This window comes from Phaenicophaeus curvirostris, chromosome 1, assembly GCF_032191515.1.
Source record: "Phaenicophaeus curvirostris isolate KB17595 chromosome 1, BPBGC_Pcur_1.0, whole genome shotgun sequence".
Classification (NCBI taxonomy): domain Eukaryota; kingdom Metazoa; phylum Chordata; class Aves; order Cuculiformes; family Cuculidae; genus Phaenicophaeus; species Phaenicophaeus curvirostris.
Genome location: NC_091392.1, coordinates 75,796,923 through 75,818,148, shown reverse-complemented (window position 1 = coordinate 75,818,148; position 21,226 = coordinate 75,796,923). Strand labels below are relative to the sequence as shown.

The 21,226-nt window shown below is 44.9% G+C and overlaps 1 protein-coding gene across 1 annotated transcript; it reads right to left on the bottom strand.

Annotated features, from left to right (window-relative positions):
- Nucleotides 1-2,754: 2,754 nt before the first annotated feature.
- NRIP2 (nuclear receptor interacting protein 2) lies at nucleotides 2,755-19,366 on the bottom strand. Its single transcript, XM_069849858.1, has 7 exons — nucleotides 19,027-19,366; nucleotides 13,971-14,147; nucleotides 8,069-8,151; nucleotides 7,473-7,600; nucleotides 4,657-4,709; nucleotides 3,684-3,836; nucleotides 2,755-2,954 (listed from the first exon to the last, which is right to left on the bottom strand). Exons 1-6 carry the CDS (start codon nucleotides 19,255-19,257, stop codon nucleotides 3,744-3,746), a joined length of 765 nt encoding a protein of 254 aa, XP_069705959.1. The 5' UTR covers nucleotides 19,258-19,366; the 3' UTR covers nucleotides 2,755-2,954; nucleotides 3,684-3,743.
- Nucleotides 19,367-21,226: the final 1,860 nt, after the last annotated feature.

Here is a 21,226-nt window from a genome sequence, read left to right as displayed (position 1 = left end):
CACCTATCAAATCCATGTCTCTCCAATTTAGAGACAGGGATGTTGTGCAGGACAGTGTCAAATGCTTTGCACAAGTCCAGGTAGATGACATCAGTTCCTCTTCCCTTATCCACCAATGTTGTAGCCCTGTTGTATAAGGCCACCAAATTAATCAGGCATGATTTGCCCTTTGTGAAGCCACATTGGTTGTCACCAGTCACCTCCTTACTTTCCATATGCCTTCAGCAGAGGTTCCAGGAGGATCTACTCCATGATCTTGCTAAGCACAGAGGTAAGACTGACCGGCCTGTAGTTCCTTGGGTCTTCCTTTTATTCCTTTTTTAAAAATGGGAGATATGTTTCCCCTTTCACTGGTAACTTCATTGGACTGCCACCGCTTCTCAAATACGATGATAATGGCTCAGCAACTTCATCCACCAGTTCCCTCAGGACCTGTGAATGCATTTCATCAGATCCCATGGACTTGTGCACCTTCAGGTTCCTTAGATGCTTTCATACTTGATCCTGTGGTTCAGGATTCTTTGGTGGGCAGTTCTACAATCTTCCAGTCTCTGCCTTTGCCTTCTGTGACCTGGACAGTGTGGCTTGAGCCCTTGCCAGTGAAGACGGAGGCAAAAAAGTCATTGAGTACTTCAGCCTTCTCCATATGCTGGGTAATGAGGTCTCCCATTTCTTTCTGGAGAGGGCCCACATTTTCCCCAGTCTTCTTTTTATCACTGACGTACCTCTAGGAGCATTTTGTGTTGCCCTTCATGTCCTTCTCCAGATTTAATTCTCTTTGGGCTTTGGCTTTCCTAACCTGATTCCTGGCTGCTCAATTTTCCTGTGCTCCTTCCAGGCAACCTGCCCTTGCTTCCAGCCTCTGTAGACTTCTTTTTGGAGTTTACAATTGTCCAGGAGTCCTTTCTTGATCCATGCAGACCTCCTGCGATTTGTGCCTGGTTTTCTCTTTGTTGAGATTCATTGCTCCTGAGCTTGGAGGAGGTGATCCCTGAATATTAACCAGCTGGTTAATGATTCTAAGATTTATTTTAGGTTTTGATTTAGAATTAGCATTCTATGATTTTATGATTAGGTTTTTAGGTTTTGGTATAGGGTTAGTGATAGAATTTAGGGTTAAATGTTAGCTATCATTAAGTTTAGAATTTGAGATTCGAGTTACAATTACAAGGTTAGAGTTTCTGTGTTAGGGAGTTATATTTAAGTAGTTAGGTTTACAGATTTCAGGGTTAGGAGCTAGTCTTTAGGACCAGGGGCTAGGGTCAGGGGTTAACTTTTGTGTTAAGTTTTAGTGTTACAGTCACATTTAGTGGTTAGGATTAGGGTTTGGGTTATGGGTTAGAGTTTATAGTTAGTGTTGTAGATAAGGGTTAGTATTTGGGATTAGGGTTTATAGTTATAATTAAATTTAGGATTAGGTTTACAGTTTAGAGTTAGATGGTTAGAACTGGAGTTAAATTTAGGGTGTAATGTTTAGAGCTAGGGGCTAGGGTTTAGGATTAGGGGTTAGTGTCAGTGTTAGGGTGAGCATTAAAGGTTTAGGGTTACGGTTAGGTTTAGGGGTTAGGCTTTTTTTAGGTGTTAAGATTAGGGTTAGGATTTAGGGTCAGGGTTACTTTCAGGGGTTAGATTTAGGGTCAGGATTAGTGTTTGGGTTAGGGCTAGAGGTAGGTTTCATGTTTAGGGTTAGGATTCAGAGCTATTAGGTCATAAAAGGTAATGAATAGTAATAGATGTAATGGGCACAGCATTTGTCAGCTTTAGCAGATTATTTGCCATAGTTCCACATGCCATTTTTAGATGGCAGTGAAAGTTGAAAGCCAGACTTGTTGCTGCATGTAGGAGCAGGTGTCTCACCTGTTGCAAACAAAATTTTTTCAGTAAGGTTGACCTAGTTACCACATAGATTCCAGCTGACATACAGGATGGTTTAGTACAAGTCTGAACTCTCATTAAAGACCCATGGATTTGAGAATCCAGTCAGACATGCAAGTGGTATAAATCCAGGAGGAATTACTGGTACTTTGGAAGACAGACTTATCAAGTAGGCACAGGTCCTGACATAAATGAAAGAGCTATGGGTGGCATTCAGGAGATTCATGGGAAGTAGTTTGTGCAGCCAGATGTAATCAGATGCACAAGCAGAAGACTAGCAAAGAAGCTAAGGAACAGATCAGAAGCTGCAAGATATGGTGACTAATGATAGAAATCACTATCCTGATTTGGCTTGCAGGAGGAGCAGATGCCAGTCATACCAACTGCACTGGTTAACTGTGCCAGGCTGTTAACTCCGCTGTCCTTAGCATATGTCAAACTACAGAATACAGCACCTGATTTAGGAAAGAACTTGCAGGAAAAAAAATAAGAAAAAAAATGTATACACAAGTTCTTTGAGAGGCACAGCAGGAACCATGAATGGTTTGATAAAAAAGGAAGAGAGTCAGTGGTATTTAATCCAGGAAGATAGGCAAAACGGGGATGTCATGACATTCTAAATGTGAATAAAGAGCCATCGTGCAGAGCTTAGATAATGCATCAGTCATGCCCTGATCTGCTGCATCTTTCCTAGCGCTAGTTAAAAATAGACCATGTATTTATCATACAGCTATGTTCTGTTAAAAAATGAAAATGGAAAAAAACAATGCCCCAAACAACTGAGCTACTTAATAATCACCTTAGTCACAGTTCTCTGACTTGAGCGGATACTGCAAGGAAGTTGGTTCTTGTTTCATGCAGGAGTAGCAAAGTTGAGCTGTGAGATGCTGGGACTTGAGGCTGATGATGTATCTGTGTTTGCTCACTAGATTTCAAGTTGGAGGAAAGGAGCTGACAGAGCAGAAGACTCTGGGTACTGTTATTCATCACAGCATTTAAACTAAGAGGCAGGATCTCTGATGATGCAGCATAGGTGACAGGAATGTAGCTCTAGCAGCTGGAGTGCAGAGAGGAGAGGCCTGGTCAGAAGAACAGGGTGTGCAAGTCTGGTTACTATGTGTAACACCAAGAGATGATAAATATTGCCATTCATATAAGATAGCTTAGTGGCCAAGGACGCAATGGCAAAGCCCAAGCCCCTGCGAGAGTCCACTGTACTCTAGGCATCTACGCTCAGATTTCTCCTAATGCTTCTTAGAATTAAGAACTCTAAATTAAAAACTTCTTGCTGAGGGTTTTTTCCCAAGAAAGTACTTCTGTTCCACTCTAATATAGCAAAAATTAACAAAATCCAGCTTCCTATTGTACAGGTGAGGGGACTGGCCACAGATTCCTTCCCACAAAGGGGAGTGGAGTCCGCTCACATTGAGGCATAGAGAATTGAAACACTCATGGCAATCCTTGGAGGCTTTGGAGAACGCACTGTCTCCTGTCTGCAGAACAACTGGAGATTGTTCACAGAGACTCTCTGGTCTCATGAACAGAAGTTATTGTAAAAACAAGTTATTAAAGGGGTAGAGTGAATTTAGTACAGAAGCAGAAATTGGAGTGACTAGGGACAGATGGAAAAACAAACCCAAAATGTCCACTCAGCACATGGGACAAGCAAGAGTGTCCACAAAAAGGAGGGCTATCTCTCAAGATGAGGCACACCCAGCAACAACAGCTTCCAGCACCCGAGTTTTTCTCACTCCCAAGTGAATGCCTCACGCTAGAACTCTGCAAGGTTAGGGGCGTGTGAGCCTCACCCTCATCTCTCTCTCATGGCAGCAAGTCTCCTCAGCTTCATACGTGGGGAATGCAGCCAGTTACTGACCAGGCTCTTCACAGGTACGTAGAAAAGGCAGCTCTTGACTCAGTGCTTTAAATCTCAGGACTCCTTCCTCCAAGTCGATGCAACACTAAAGAAGGGGGGAGCCAGTTACTTTCTGGACATTTTAGACAGAAAATCTTATGATTTCTATGACTGTGGTAAACTTGTATAACCACCAAACTACCCCACTCTGGGGTTGTAGAGCCCCTACAGTTCTGGTCCCTGTCACCCATACTGCCTCCTTGGTCCTACTCCTTTCAATGGTTTCCTCTCCGAATCCTTCATAGGGCCATTTCCTTCCCTTCTTCCCATGACTCCCTCTAAGGTGATGCCCTCACATCGCTCAGCCATTCAGCACAATGCTTTTCTAGCTTTATGAGTCTGACGTATGGCTACAAATATCTGGAAGGGAGAAGCAAGCTTGCTGCAGCCGTAGTCTAAACCAGGCTCAGCAGAACACTAACCCCAAGCTGAGCTGACAAAAGGAAAGGAGTTTTTCCACCTGTGTCCAGCATCAAGCCAGACAATGTGATCACACAGCTTCATTTGGCTCAAAGCAGAGGAAGCGCTTGTTCACATCTATCTTCAAAAGGCAACATAGATGTAAGTTGTGACACAACGTGTCTGCCTTTTCTAGTCTCCTCTTCATTTTCCTCTTCCTGATTGCAACTTGTATGGTCAGGAATTAAAAGAATGGGAGATGTGATAGTATCCTATTGTGTGATTCCTTTCTTAAAACCTTTAAGAAAGACTGGAAAGGAATCAGTGACTCAGAGCATACTGCAGCCAGCCAGGCGGCTGTGCAACAAGCATTGCCAGTGGCACCATGGAAGACCTGGCCCTAAGTAACCAAGTCTTGGAGAATGTGTTGAGAGGAGCCCTGCAGTAAACAAGAAGCTGTTCCTTACCTTCAGAGACAACAGAGTCTGGAGACCAATGCAAAACTCCAGCATTTCATCATCTGAGAAGAGAGAAGAGACTGATCAGGCTCAAGACTATCTATACTGTCCCTCTAAAGAAAGTGTGTCTCGCCTTGTAAAAGGATGTGGAACATGAGAGCATCAGGTTCATAAAGTTATATAGTTACAGTCTATTCAGTTTAAAGTAACTAACAAGGAAAGTGATGAATTAAACACACAAACATTAACAAGCAGGTGGTAACAGTGACAATAACAAAGACCAGCATTCTTCTGCCACTGACTAATGAGCCATTGAAGGAGATACTCAGGCACAGCCCTGAGAAGGGTCAAAATTAACTTTGTAGTTGATAAGAGGAAGGAACCATGAGTGTTATGACATATTTGAGGGAGGTTGTGGGATTTTTTGACACTTAATATGAGATATCAGAAGAGGCTTGTGGGCTCATGTAAAACATACTATGGGCTGTGTAGGGGAATGGTCAAAGGCACACAGCAGGGTGGATCACGGAAGAAAAAGCATAGAAAAATGGAGAGGAGGGGGGATAAGGGACTCAGTCACATACAAGCATACTGTTGGTCAGTTCAGACCCCGTACCTGACAGCCACAATCTATTTGGTCTTCTTATTAAGTAATTTTATTAAGTAACTTGCAAGTCTGAAGTGTCAGCAAGTGTGCGAGACACTACAGGTTAAAGGGCACATACCTCTAGATGCCAGCAACTGGCGGGACTGGCATGCAAGAGTTGCCAGAAACTGAAGGGACCACAGGCCACAAGGCTTATAGGTCTGTGTCAGCAACTGAGGGAGGGGACATAGCTCAAAGGCGCCAGTAACTGGACAGACCAGTGTGCAAGAGAAGTCTGGATACCAGTAACTGGGGAAGGGAGCAGATGCCATAGGGCTCACAGCCCTGGGTGCCAGCAACTTGAGGGACTGCAATGTGTGCTTCAAGGTCTAAGTTCCACTTACTAGAGAAGGACTATGGGTCAGAGAGCTTGTAGGTCTAGGTGCCAGCAACTGGAGAGATCCAGATGCAAGTAAGCTCTGGATACCAGTTCTGACCAGGGACTGAGAGGACTTAGATTTGTAAGCCAGCAGCTGCGGACAGACCATTGGAAAGATTTGGGTGCATTGGTATTTCCCCAATGGATTTAATCCTATATGATTGTGAGTTTGTACACACATCATTAACAAGCAAACCTCAGTCCGGTTTAGCTAGGATGTAGGAGGCAATCTGCACTTGGAAAGACTCCAGGTCTGGGTCAATGGCTAGGTGAGGGGCCCAAGGTCCAGACATGGATGTAGGACAGATCTAGAAACTGTACTGTCATTTGAAGACTCTGTGAATATGACTGTGCTTGTGAATCTAGAGACTGAGGATGTATGATCTTCTGCTAGTGAATTTAGTCCTGGTCAGCAAGAAAGGACCAAGCCTAGGCTATACGTGCTGGTATATGTGCAAGTGCTGGTAAAGGCATCGCTCTGTGTGAGTTATCTGCGTGGCTGGCCTTGTCTGTGTGCTCTCTGTATGTTCCTCTCTGGAATTTAAGTTCAACCCAAACCTGCCACTAAGAACATGCATAGGACTGAGCAAGAGCAACCTCCCAGGTCTTACAGTCATCCACCTGGATTTTGTTGGCAGGGAGGGGGGAACTCCAAGGTCCTGGAGTCATCAGGATTCAGCAGCCACCAGTAACACCATTAACACTTTCCATGTCTCATGGGTGTTTGCTTGCCTTGCCTGTAACCAGTGCCTGTGTTTTATAATTTACTTACCACCACATAAGCAAGAGCACTGTGTGAACACAGATGTAAGGCACAAATGTAGCAATTCTGCTCCTTCTGGACAGCCATTTCCATATCCTAGAAAAATGGTTAGGTACTGCTAGGCTAAATTCACCTGTGCTGGTACTAATACAGACTCTTCATGAAGGGCAGGAACAAGCAGAGGGGAAAACAAGAATGAAGAGTGAGCTGGAGTGTGGAAGAGGAGGAAGCTTTTCCTAGATCACTAGGGAAGTGGGAAGAATGTACATGAAAAGTGAGCAAGGGAAGCCGTGGTATATGAATAACAGTCACCAAAGACAAGGAGAGAGATAAAGACAAGAGGGTAAAGCTGGAAGACTAATAAGGAGAAATAATTGAGGGGGCAGGGGTGGACAATTAAGTTGTTTTCAGCATATACACAGATTGATGTAAATGCAGAACATGCAACCTTTCTGCTATTTTCTGAGTATGCTCCAGTGCCTGCTGACTTGACCCTGTCTCCTGCAGTTGCTTTCTTCAAAGGGTCCTGCCTCAGGACACTGAGCCCTCAGCATTCTGGGGCTACCAGCTTCTTCCAGGGTGCTCCCTGTAGCAGAGGCAGAAGAACACACAGAGAAACGCTCTGGGGTATAAGCTGTACCCTCTGTCAGTTTCTCTAATGACCTTCATCCAGCCAAAGATACAAGCACCCATTCAACAGGAGAACATAGAGCACCAGAGGAATAATCAAGCAGTCTGGATAATTTTCAGAAAGGTCCATTTTAGAAGGAAATTATAATTTTCCACATCCTGTGTTGAGACCTCATTTCTCTCCACTTTCATCTTCCCTCTTTTCTGTATTCTTCCTATGCCCTTTGCTTTTGGTTATATTGAGAGTATTCACAGCACATAATGATCTTGGCCAGCAGTGGAGGTGACCAAATCACCACCCTCCCACTGCATTACGCTTTTTCCAGAGATCCTTTTAACTGCCCTTGGTAGGGCAAGTGGGACACAGGAAAATGGGGGGGGGGGAGAGAAACAGCTGGCACTCTCACCTACAACCAGTGCTGAACACAGCACTGTCTCCTGGCCAAATTGCAACTTCATATGTTCTACTCGGCCAACAACGGTGGGGATGGGAAGAGAGAGGTCTCCACAGTCCATGGCAGACACTTCTTCCAGCCTGCGGGACACAAGAAGTGTTATTGCCTCAAGTGGAGGAAGAGGTAGAAAACCAGGACTTCTCACTGATGGCAGCACTTCTTGGTTTCACTTGGAACAGGCCCACCAGAGGAGGAATCTCTTTCATAAAGCACACGTCTGGAGGCAGATTCCACAAGCAAAGCCATCAGGTGCTGTCCATTTGCGTTCCTCACTGCTGAGGCTAACTATCAACTGGACAGCTTTGCCCTGCAGTACACACAGACAAAGTGGCACAGATCTGTCTCCTAGGCTGGGGTCTGCACACAACATTGCCAGTATTCCTAATGCCTTGCTCTGTACCCCACCCTCCACAGCTTCTCCTGAACAACCATGTGCACATGCAAAGTCACTAATAATTATCACTCGGGCTGGGAATCAAGAGTGCCTATGTACTTGAAATAATTTTTTTTTTCAGCCACCCCTCCTTTTTTATTGTGCAAAGACTTACCCCAGCTGGTTTAAACAGCTCTTGGAGATGAGATTTGGTAGACACCCAGTGTTAACAGCCGCTTTCAATACCTGACCTTGGCACTAGAAAAAACAACACAGATAATTACTGTGGGCTCAAAATTGGCATATCCACTCCTCCAACAGTGTGGCAACCCCTTAGACCTGCCTCAGCAACACAGCCAAAGATATGGCATATTAAGCAGTAGTCAGGAGACTCATCCAAAATGATGATGGTCTCCTCAGCGCTCTGCAAGCCTCTGCCAAAGGCTTCTTCTTGTATTTGTCTTCTTTAATTTGTGTTTGATTGCCTAGACACTTAAATGTTATTAGCAACTTTAACTTAGCAGTATTCCAGTCAAAAGATGCATAACATCAAAAGATGTTCAGAAAACCCATATAGACATTATTAGCAGAGTAATAACTGATATGACAAAAGCTTCTAAAGGAACATAAGTATGTGCTACAGCCTTTGTAGGCTTTTCCTCTCCATTTCATCCAGTATCAAGGGAACAATGTTCCAGGGCTAGACATCTGTTCTCCATTGAATAGCTTCAAGAGGGAGAAGTCTGTGGGAGAATCAGAAGCACCCAGGACATGCATCCCTGAGAACAGCTTGAAATTAAGGCAGTTCCCAAGATAACTGGCATGTTCAAGTGACCCCTGAATCCAAGAAACAACCTCATTAAGAGGGGTCTATTTTGTGTGGGGCTTGCATAAAGTTCCTAGGCAGCTCTTAAAGGAAATATGATATGAACACTGTAACGAAAATATTCACAGGTGGTGTAAGCTAGAAAAGGGAGAGACTGGGTGCCCTGCAACCAAGTCACCTCTGCATGATCTAAACGCTCACTTCATTTCTTCACCTCTTTGCACTTGAAAGGGAACAGAAGATGTGGCTGCCATCTGTTTTCTGCCTTCTCTGCACTGAGGTCCTTAACGGCAAGCCAGAAGTGCCAAAGTAATAGCAGGTCTCATATATGGTATAGTTCTAAAAAATGTCAAGGACATAAATAAGAGTTATGTTCAGGGGGGAAAAAAGGAGGAGCAGGACTTCCTTCTCTTCCATTCACTATGGCACTCAGTACCATGAGGCATTCAAAAGCAGCAACAGACCTCCCACTGCTCCTCTACCTTTATTTTCACTCCTGATGAGCTTCAGTGCTTTAAACACCTCAAGCAGATCAGCATGTCCATCAGGGACTCAGTGCAGCACCAGTAGGCTCAAAGAAAATGTCTCAATTTCCTAATTTCTTAGCTAAACTTGTCTATGATTATTACATGGGTTAATCATCACAGGGAGCTACATCTAGTATTTCTGAGATCTCATTTTCAAAAATGTGCTGGAGAAAAAACCTCCTGTAAGAAATACTGGAATGTTGCAAACAGACACAATACTGGTACAAGCTTGAGTGTTAATTGCACGCAATGCAATTTCAGAGAGTTTATGCTGGAGACTTCAAGTCCATTTCGTCTTGCAGCTCTTCCTCTGGTCTAAACTGCACCTGCAGTACATCAGGGTAGAGAATTTCATCACTCTGAACATTTAGATACACCGTATTCCTAGAATAGCCCTTGAGCTGAGGTATTCTCTAGAATTGCAAGAACACTGGAGCTAGAGATGTCAAACTATTTTGTTTTACAGAGTTCACCAAGAAACATGTAAGAGTCATATATGTATATTTAAATAACATCAGTGGTTTTAGAAGGATGAACATTCACCATGTGTGGCCACATTGATTCAGGAACAAGGAGAACAGTGCTCAAGCAGTTATCTACACAGAAAATTTTCAACAGCTCCTGATTTGGTTATTACACTTTTTCTTCTTTAATGAAAACAAGCATATCATAAAAATTATGTCCAGTTAAGTAATAGTCTCGTGTGACTGCAAACACTTGCGACTTCTCACAACACCCAAGTGAGGCACAGAACGCTAAATACTTTAGGAAAGCTAAAACCAACACAGATCTAATAAACTTTTCTGGCTGTGCCTTCCCCATTACATCATGTTCTTCTCACAGTGTCAGTTACCAACATCTACATTCAATCCAAGGCTGCTCTTCAGCACGTGGTATGGAAATTGCCATGGAACTAGAAAGCCACAGGCTGGGAGAACACAAAACTTAACCAACCTGATATGAACTGGAAGATTCATGAAACAGCGTCAGAGCAGAGAGAAATCAGCCCCCAGAAGCTCTCTCTGCAGTTCTTTGCATATTCTCACAGGAACGTTCCTTCACAAATGAGCGGTTCCATTTCACTGTGGAGCAGCTTGAACTGCCATCCCATGGTAATACAGATCGCACTTGACAGAGCTGGTAGGAGATCCATCTGAGTCACTGCCTGTTCCCAGAATGCACGCCTGTTCTGTTGTCTTTTGTTAAAGCACGACTCTAGGCACAAATCTGCTTTAAGCAAGTGGGGGAGCATGCTAGACCCTCAAAGAAGAGGAAGAGCTGCAAAGCACTCCTAACTTTGCCACAATGGCTCCAGGTTTCCTGGCATGTCAAGCTTAAACATTCAGGACTAGGAGTAGTGCCCGCCCATAGAGGTGCCCAAGGCCAACTCGTCTTACCTCATGAAAGAACCACTGTTTGTGGCAAAAGCTGGTATTACAAATTCCAGGCTTCTAGAGAGGAAACAGCCTGCAAATTGACTGGACTCAGTTGGAAATAGATTATCCCTTCCAACCCAAACCATTCTATGATTCTACATCAAAATGCCTCCTCTTCTGCATTTAGAGTTCTGCAATGTCTGTACTGTCAGGTTCTCACCGACACATCAGCCCTGCCTGGCAGGAGCATGAACAGACTAAGCAAGGCCACAAGGCAAGAGGCAAGATAAAGCACAAAGTGCAGATACATGCTAAGCCTCTCCCTTCTCATCCTCGCTACTGTGCTTCATAGAAGAGACTTCCCTGTGTCTCCTCACTTCTAAAGCAGGTATATCAGCTGTGACTTGCCAGGTCAGGTATGCTACCACATCTGCCCTGACTGCAATTTGCCAACTGCCCAGCTGAATCACGTCTTCCTCATTTACAGACATGGATCCTACTGGGAAAGAGTTAACTGTACCTGTGATTCGGAGTGTTCATTGTCCATCTACAGAAAATGCATTGTATCAACTTTCCAGAAACAGAGGACCTGGAGTACGCATCGCAGTTGCTAAGGGATTGGCTTCAGCTGGCAGCCCTGAAATGCATGAGCTTCTACTGCTGTTGTGATAATAGAACTAAACTGTATCACTAGATAGTTTCTTGAGCTTTGTTTCAGAGCAGGCTGAGAAAGTTGCAAGTTAGAAATTTGCTAGGATGTAACAGGAAAATTATTATTCTGCAGAAAACAACATTTCACCTCATTCAATGGTAAACAGCACTACACAGTTATCAGCTCCAGCAGCCTCATAGAAACTATCCACCTTCCAATTACACTACTGTTTGCCCAGAGAACTCGCCAGGAGCCTGAGAAGAGCCCTTGGTCCAGCATACCACAAATGCAGGGCAGATTGAGTAAGGAGTACACAGGCAGCTGATGAACACTGCAAGACTTCTTGGAATAAGAGGACTTCTCATCACATTACCTACTCTCATCTCTGCCTCAGAATTTTCAGTCTGTTACTACCAGTCACCATTAGTCTTTATCTAAAGGTCAGTTACAGGGATTTCCAAGAAAGAGAAAGGGAGGAGGGGAATCAGCAAGGATCACCATTTATGATGATCTTTGCTTTCTGGAATAATGTCAGTTCCAAAGTCAAGAAGCTGCTTTAACCAACCATGGATGATTACTCTCAGGTTGTTTTGGCACAGAGGAAAAGCAGAGTTGGACAGCAGTGGAATCTTTCAGCATCTGCTTCCAAGTCAATGAAAGACAAGGCCCACCACAAAAAAATAAGAGCTTGGTTTTACTACGCAAGCGCCAGTCATGGCAAGCTTTCCAAAGTGCTTTGCAAAAACTGCCACCAAAAGGGACAGTTCTGCTAAAGCATCCTGTGAGAAACCCACCTAAATAAACAGGAGGGCGAGTGACTTTGTCTGTGATTTGTGAAACTTAAAAAGACCTTAGGCACAGGGCAACTAGAACCTGTTAGAGTGAAAATGCTTATTGCCTGAATATCTCTGTATCACTGAAGTCTATATAGATTCAACTTTATTTCCTAGTCGAGTCCAGTTACTAGTCAGGTGATGCACTTGTTACTACTTTAAAATTTTCAGCATACTTGCCTGAGTGTAAATGGAAGCTTTTTGCTGGTAGATTATCTTTTCTCGGGAGCTGCTGTCAGAGAGAAGAAACTTCACTGGGGTTGCATTCCATTTCTAATAAAAACTATACCATAGTCAAGCAGTTCTCCTCTAATAAAAACTATACCATAGTCAAGCAGTTCTCCAAAAGGTACCAGCTCACCTCTCTGGTTAAAATGAACCAGCAGCCTGAATTGTATTTCCTGCCATGGGTCTGTTACTTACAGGTGAGGCTTTTTGAAGTTCACAAATGTGAACGTGAAAAGCAGCAAGACTGAAAAGAAGGGAAAGAGCTTTCCTTCCTTCAGTGTAAGAAGATTAGTGTGGCAAAAAGTGACTGACTCTTAAGAAGGGCAGAAAAAGAGAGGAACTACTGTGAAGAAAGTACCAAGTAGAGGAAGAGTTAAGTGCAGCATTAGACTTTTTTTCCTTGACTATGAGGTTCATTTAATTTCCTCTGTGAAGGAAACTGTAATGTATGCACAGGTCGGGTACAGTCCATTAAAAACACAAAAGGAGAATGAGTAGTGGACTTTGATGCTGGGTTAGCTACTGCCCCTGGGGTATAATCCAACCTATGCATGCCTGTCCTTGTTCCATATTCAAGCTTGGCAAAAAAATTACCCTTTATCATTGAGTTTCCTCTTACAGAACAATACAAAGCAGTGTTTAAAGAAAAAGAAATACTTTCATTTGCTAAAAAAAAAAAAAAAGATTCCAGCTAATTATACTGAGTGCCAGTGTAATTCTACTAGTCTGATTTCCCAGGTATGGCTATGTTAACCTAGCTGCATCAGAGTCTGAATCACAGGGTAAGCGATGCCAAACAGCAACAGTAAAGGCTGGAAAACAAACCAGACAGTGGCTTTATGGGGTCCTGAGACACTCAATTGGAACATTTCCAAAACATGCCACCAGGCTGCGTTCATATAATAATTAATTGTGTCAACTGAATTTTCAAAAGTGTATGTGTTTTCCCTGGAAGTGTAGACTTTACACTCTAATGTGAGAGATGTTCTTCAGGACAGGTAACTGAAACAAGCACAGCTTTAAAACAGATTTTGTTTACCAAGTTTATATCTTGGTGAGTCTCATATCCACATATGACTGAACAGCTCTAGTCATTCAGGCCTCTTTCATGTGGTACAGCTTTTGGATGTGCAAGGGAGTCAGGGAGAAGTGTGTTCTTCTGTACAGGAGGATGTAAGAAGAAAAGAGAGGTAAAAATACTACTTCCATCAAGAAATGCAAGGACGCTAACTCAGAGCAGTTAGCTACTTTCTTAGCAGGTCCTTTGACACCTAAGAAATTGATCTGCTAAGTGTAAATCAACTACGGACACCTCTCTTAAAGTGATAAGGAGACATTCCTTGCCTCTGTGTGCAGTTATGAAATACCTCATATCATGCCAAAGCTGTCCTCCAAAAGGAGGGAGATGTGACTAAGGTAATTTATCTTCAAATATGGACAACTAGAATGCATGTGGCAGATAGACTTTACTCTGTCTTTTGAAAGATCCAAACTCAAACTCTAAGAGGTGCACATGGGAAATCCACTCTGGCTTTGCAATTAATAACTTAGCATGGCCCTTGGGAGTGGGGTAGCTAGAACTCATTGACCATTTGACATCACTGCGACATCAGCAGAACCATGTTGTTGCCTTACCTGGCACTGTATTAGTAGCAGTGAAGTCTCTTTTCTTCTGTCCTCTCCCTTCTCCATCTTTTCATCCTGGTCTTTTGCCAGTGGAGATCGAACACACACAGACTGAGCCCTGGTCTCTCCTCGCAGCTTGTTGAGATTGCCTTCCAAGAGACGTCGCTGGACCACACTGTGTGGCTGCTGTCTCCATCACAAGGAAAGAGAAATCCCAGCTAATTATAGAGGTAAGAACAAGAACATTTGCTACCCCAAGGAAGAAGATTGCAAATGCTTGACCTAATTGATCATCCTGATGAGAGACAGGCTTATCCCAAAAAAATTCCTTTAAATCTCAAGATTTTTTCTGTAGTCACTAAGGCAATTTCGGAGCATTTCGCTGTCTGTATGTGACAGGCAGGTCTCTGGGATGCAGTTGTCGGAGAAGAACACACCTGATGCATGCTCTCCCCACACATATTTGTGCCTTCAGCTAAACATGCACTTGGTAGTCTCATAACTGTTCAAGTACTGCAATACATTACCTAGTGGGTGTCTACTGACATACAACCAGGCACACTCACACCTTCTAATGCGGGAGGGGATGGGAGATGCAGCATGTGTGATGTACATGTAGGTAAGAAGGCAAGACCACAGAAATATCATGTGTACAAGCAATTACTTGTAGTGAAGTGAGAAGCTTCCCCTTGCATAGGAAAATAAAACTAGCTTCTAATGTTCTTTACTCTGCCTCTGCTCCCCACCATCAGAAGGGATACTATTCTGACTCCCTTCCTAGTCGGGGGAGCATCTATGGAGCCCTATGCTGTTCACAGGTAGAAGGGATTGCCATCAGCCAGATCAACAGCTGAAGGAACTTTATTCCTAGTCCATGTGTCTTGTTCATATCTCATGTGTCTTATATTCCTATCTCATTCCTATCTCCTTTCTTCTGGGTGGAAGAAGGGGAGGTACACTAAAAGGGAAAAAAAATCCTGAAAAACTTCTTGTTCCAGCATTGGATGGAACAAGTGTTACTCTAGAAAGAAAGCTCCCTTTGTCATCAAGTGATGTGCTAGATTTTCCCCAATGGCGATCCAGTTCATGTACAGCTACTGAATCAGCAACAGGCAGCATCGGTGAAGTAAGCCTGTTGGATGTAGTAGCGTTGTCTTTTCTCCATCTAGTCAGACCCTGGCCTTTCTCCAGGAAAGCAACTGCCCATAGCTGACAACGGTGTCCTCAGTAACAACTGCCAATGTGAACAAAGGCAATGGATCAAAAGGGGCTAATGTGCTACAGCATAAATCACTGTTTTTATCTTTCTTGAAAAATTGTTAAAAATCAACTTCCAAATGATGCAGCAGTTTGACATAGGATATTACTAACGTGCAGACCAAACATCTGAATTAGACCAGACCTGCCAATGATTTGGGCTGTATTAACCCTATAGGGTATGTGCTTCAGACTAGCCTTATGCTTGGTCAGAGGGCTCAAGTTGAACACACTGGCTTGTCAGTTTTGTCCAATGGTTGGAGCAGGAAAGCTGTTAATGCCTCTCTGGTTGCACTCTGCTTTGCTCTTTGCAAGGTGACCGGTCCGTCATGCCTCTGTTTCCCCATCATTCAAGGGATGAGAGTCAGATCATTCACATGCTGCAAGAGAAACACTGCAGCACTAAAAAAGTAAGGTAAAAACTTTCAGCTGTTCTTGGCCTCTTTCCTGCCCACTGTGCAGGCCCACAGCACAGCTGGCTGCTGTACTTCACTCCCAAAATACTCTGAGCACAGTGCCACTTTGGCAGCCAGCTAACATCTAGGCCATGGGAAAAGGGCAGAGAACCAATAGCAGGTCTCTGAATTCCCATCCTCTCCTCTCACAATCTGGCATGCCAAGGACCTTTCCCTCTCCCTGCAACCTTTCCCACAGAAAGAGCAGGACATTTGCAGCTGCCAATTTTGTTCCTTCTTGTCACTCAGGTTGGGAGAGGCCAAGCACAGATGGAGAGTAGCTGAGCTTTGGGACTGTCGAGGCATCTGATTCACGAGCAGACTCCAGGGCCCTCCCTGTCTTCTGTCTCATCAGTGAGATGGTGTCTTTCTTGGGCTGGTAAGAAACAATGAGATTAAGAGGATGGTGAGGGAGGACCTGCAGGGAATTGTGGCCAGCAGCTGGAAGGGAGGCCCTCCCAGGACTCAGAAGAGTCAGAGTGGATTCCCAGTTCAACTCATCAGATTAGGCTCTCCAATATGAAATATCAAGTCCTTGCTATGATTAGTGAAATGTTATGAGTTGGGATCTCTGTTTTTGGGAGGGAGAAGGCAGATCTTCATAACTTCTTCTTATATCCAGAATATTTTAGCTCATACAGCTACTTTTCTTTTCCATTAAAAAAATGTCGTGCTTGTAGTTGTTATAAAGCTGAAAATGAGAAGTCTCCACCAAAATGTGAAATTACTCATTGGAAATTCGATGGGCACATTAAATCCGAGACACTGCTGGATGCATTGCATAAATACACCCAGAATACACAGAAAAGGGTGGTAAAAAGTAACACTCTGAATTTGACTGTGAAAGAAGAGAAGTTTTTTTAAATGACATAAGGCCTTGCTCTAATTTTAAAACATGCAGGGCTGCCACAGCTGGAGTTTCTGGCATTGTCAGTGGAAGCATGTTTAAATTCTCCTCCCAGTGTAAATGCCATAGAATTCTGGGGTGTTCTGCACTCTTTCCAAGATCAACTGCTCCAGCACTTCCTGATGCTGCTTTTTATCAGCCCTGCATTCCTGTCCTTCAGGAGGGAGACAGATCAGTTTAGGAAACATAGATGGTATTTTACATGGGGCTGGAGGAATGCCTGAAATTATATCTTGGACTATAATTTTCAGCCCCAAAATATCACAGTGATATTGTAGCGGCCCATCAAGTTGCAGGGAGCTGAATTGCTCCTGGAAACGTAAGCCTTGGCTCTTCTCTTGCTCCAAAGTAAACCAGAAACGGAGGTAATGCAGCTACCACATCAACTGCAGGTATGGAACTATATATGCACACTCTGCACAAGTGCCACACTTTATTTTGTGACTTCTAACACCAGTGCAAAATTTACATGGCAGAAAAGATGTTACGCTTTATTCACTGCTCCCTAGCTCCATGGAAAAAAATGTTTCAGCCATTCTGTTATGGACCAAATATGAACCATGCAGCGGTTTTGAGTGACTGAGTGCTGTCTGCATGCGAGGAAGTCTGCCTAGAATGGTCCATTTGACCAGGAGACCTGCCCTTGGTACACAATCTGGACAAGGCCTGGCTCACTAGAGCAAGCATTTGGGGCTTCAGAGCGCCAGCCCCTGCCACCTGTATTGTATAGGATTCCCACACAGACCTCTGGCTGGAACCACAGCTGACATTTTGTGGCATCATGTGACAGGAGTCAATTCCTCAGCAAAGCAGGTAGACAGGTTCTCTCTGCCTTTGTGGCTGAGTTCAGCAAACACGCACTAAAATACTCAAAAGTGTCTTCTCCCCATTCCCTGCCAAAAGCTCTCCAAGGAAGAGCCCTGGGTTATGCCTGGCTTTCCCCTCCTAGGGAGGTGTTTCAGCTGCAACACCGCAGGGGCGTGAAAGGCCAGAGCTAGCCTGGCAGCACTGCCAGGCTGAACCGAGCCCTCCAGGCTCCTGTGTGGCCAGACCTCCTGCCCTGTGGGGAAGAGAGGCTCTGTTCCTCACTGCTTACACTTCAGATAGCAACTGTGTTCAGGGCCAGAAGGACACTCAAGTCTAGTCCCTGCTAAAAGTTGTAGCCACGGCTGCAAAGGGCTGGCAGAACACAAGGCAACAGCTCAGGGTGACTTTGAGGAGCCACCCTTGACTCCACCGAGCCAGGGACTGTCAGCAGCAGGCAAGGTGGTTGCAAGGAGGATGGTAGGAACAGGAGGGTGCACTGGCATGGGTACATGGCACTGACCCCTTGTCTGTATGCAACAGAGCCATTGCATCCGAAGGTTTCAGTGAGAGGCACAGCTTCCATTCACAGACAGTACCTGGGACCCTGCCTGTCCCACACACAGGTGTCCCCATGTGCAGCAGCACCTTGCTGCTATTAGCCATGGGGCTTGCCACAGAAGCCAGGAAATGACTAGAGAAGATATGCATGCATAAGCATCCATGGTGTTGTTGAAATAGTCTAGGATGCAGAGGGAAGGGGCTGCAGGGAGGGGCAATATCTTTTATGAGAGCTATTGGCACAGCTAGAATAAAAGGCTGTGTCCACATCACTGGCCAGATGCAAGCCCTCTTTAGAGAAAATGGTTTAGACCTCTGCATCCGTGAGCAGGTAAGGTCCACAGCTGAGAGGAGAACTTAGACAGCAAAACTGCCAGAGCAAGGGGGAGATGCATGAGTTAATCCAGCAAGAGATCCTGCGGGAGACTGTTTCCTGCCTTGGGGAAGTGCCTTCACGCCCCAGAATGCCCTGGCTCCTGGAACAGGTCCCTCCCCTGATGTCTCCTGCTCCTTGTCTCCACAAGGAGACACCCACAGACCTCACTCCCATGCCTCCTCCCCAAAGGTGTTATCTGCAGGTGCCAACCACTGCAGCTGCATGTGCACCTGACGGGCAGTCCTGCCCTGCGCTTGCCCCTACTGAAATCCAAAGAGTGGAAGGAAAGAGAATAATGCAAAAAGGTGACAAGGTCAAACATAACCCTCTTAGAACATCATGAACTGTGCTTCCCTCCCTGCTGAGTTGAGGAAGGAGTCTGCTTTTGAGCTAGATCATGCAGGAATACAAGTGGACTTCCAGAGACATTCCACACAAAAATGTTTATGTACTAGGTGAGTGGGAAATTGGATCCTGGGGATCTGCCTGCCTCCGCAGAGTTTGGTCCCTATGGAGCATGGGAGGATGAATGCAAAAAATGGGCAATTCATTCTTTCCCCTCACCCTCATCTGCTTCTAGATAGGGCTGAAGGGAAGTTTTCCCTTTGTTGAACCCATGACCCTCCACAAAACCTGGCAGCAGTTCCTAACTGGGATGAAGGCTATTTGGAGGACCGCTCCCAGGCAGGGTCTCACTGGACTTACCAGATCCTTGGAAGTGCCAAGCCTTGTCAAGCCATCCAGGGGCAGCAGGTCAGCAGAGTCCTTGTGCACAAACTGGGTGGCCTGTTTGAGGCGTCTATCTTGTTGCAGAATAGCTTTTTTCCTCAGCTCCGCCTCACACTCCTGTGGCTCCGGGACAGGAGTACCTTGACTCTGCTTTTCTTCCCGGTCTCCTTGCCCCGGTGGCAGGGGGCAGCTCTTTTTTGTGCTCATGCTGAAGATTCAGACAGAACAGGTCCTTCTTGGTAAGCTGAGACGTTCCCTGCACTAGTCTCCTGGGGTTTGTCCTCTTGAGGCTGACTCCGTTTCGGAGCTTCTTTCTCTTCCCTGCAGCTCTCCTTCTCTTCCTTTCTCTGCGTTTCTTCCTACTCTCTTAGTTATAATTCATCCATCTCTCGAGTGCCTCTGTGCTTTTTTGCCCCGTCCTCTGCTCCCTGCCTCTCCCTCCCTTCTCCTGCCCTGGCTGCAGCTCTGCCTCCTCCACTCCGTGGGTCGCTGTCGTAACAGGAAAAGCCCCGCGTCAGAAACCCATTTCCATAAATTACAGCAGGGCCGGCAAGATGTTCTCGCTGGAAAAATCCAGCAGCAGAGGGATGGCTCCGCTCTTGGAGGCTGGACTTAACCTTCCTCGGGCTGTGCGCCTGCGTGTGGATGTGTGTGAGAGCGTGTGAGTGAGGGATGGGAGGTGAGTGTTAAAGTTAGTGTGAAAGTTATCTCTGTGTGTGTGTGAGAATGTCTGCGTGAGTGTGTATCTGTGTGTGTGTACACGCTGTCTGTTCCCCTCGATATGCTGAGGATACAGTAAATCTCTCGGTGTCAGGCTGAGCAGTTCACTGTCCCTGCTGGGAGGGCTTTGGCGCATCTCAGTGAATCTGTAAATGCTGCCAACAACACAGTTCAGTCTCAGAGACGATGCAGATGCAGTGTCTTGGTAAGTGAGAGAGAGCACCTGCCTGAAAGCTTCTGGCAGCCCAGCCTCATGTCTGCAGAGTGCCATGCGTTTGGCAAAGGCTGCACTGAAGTATTTTGTCGTGTAGCTTAAACAAAATGCTGAAGGCCTGGATTCTGCCTTTGGCCAGGGCAAATGTATTTGGCTTAACTCTGCCTTCGTTGTCACCCCTCTCCGCCTAAAGTTAAAGTTGCAGAAGCCTAAAATCACTGGCTGGTCGATACCAGTGCACTTGACTCCCTGTTTACACTAAGAGGATGCTGACATCGTTTCAGTGTGATGTATAGACCAGGACAGACATCCCTCCTCTCAGGGCTGAAAGGACATGGCAGAGCTCACTTTTTCAACTCTCTGCATTCACATTGTCCTGCTTAAAACTCTATGTTTTGATTTGAACTAAGGCTACTTTATTTTGATCCTTTTTCACTGGTGAATGCACTGCCCCACCAAGCACCAGTTTTGATGTCATGTACGTAGGAGGAAACTGAGTTTTACTCAGCTATGAAGCTAAGGACAGCATTACCTTTCCATGAATGTCATCTAGGGTGAAGCAGCTTTCATGTATGATGTAGAAGGAATAGCAGTAACAGACTATGAAAGTTACAGGAAAAGGAGGCTTTCTGTTGCTCCCTTTCTTTTTTTCCAGCTTAGTAGTATCTAACATTCCAACATTAGTGATACAAACTGTTCTCAATTGCACATCAAAACATAATATTGACTTTGCAGTGTTAGGAAGGAAACCCAATGGCCCATGTACAAAGATGAGCCCAGTCAGCCACTGTGAGACCTTAATCGCAGAAACTACAAAAACATTGTCCTCAGTTCAAAGAAAAGCAACCTGATTACCTTTTACTCCCTGCTAAAGTTCACAGTGTTAGCATTTCCCTTGAGTTCTTTGGTCCTCAAATGTTAGAAGCTGGTCATTTTTAGAGTCAGTCTGAAATCTGAACCCTTTTGTTCCCAGGATGTTAACTGCTTCAGACAAAGGGATCGTGGTTCTCATAGCCCACATTGGCAGAACCAAATTTGGCAAGAATGGAAGCAGAAATATATTTTAACTGCTTTACACTACGAGGCCAAATTCCAACATCATAATGCAGGTAGCTGGTTTTAGCTGTCCTTGTCTCTCTGTAAGATGAATTAGGAATAGAGCTTAAATAATGGATATTCTCAGGGAAGCTGATCCCATAGTCTTCTGTTGTTGCCTCTACGTTGTCATGATTCCTGATTTAT

Coding starts and splice junctions, on each gene's coding strand:
- NRIP2 (XM_069849858.1), bottom strand. CDS start 19,257: ATGAGCACAAAAAAGAGCTGCCCCCTGCCACCGGGGCAAGGAGACCGG. Junction 14,148..19,026: donor TTGGCACTTCCAAGGATCTG/GTAAGTCCAGTG, acceptor TGATGGAGACAG/CAGCCACACAGTGTGGTCCA. Junction 4,710..7,472: donor GTGTTCAGCACTGGTTGTAG/GTGAGAGTGCCA, acceptor CTCTCTTCTCAG/ATGATGAAATGCTGGAGTTT.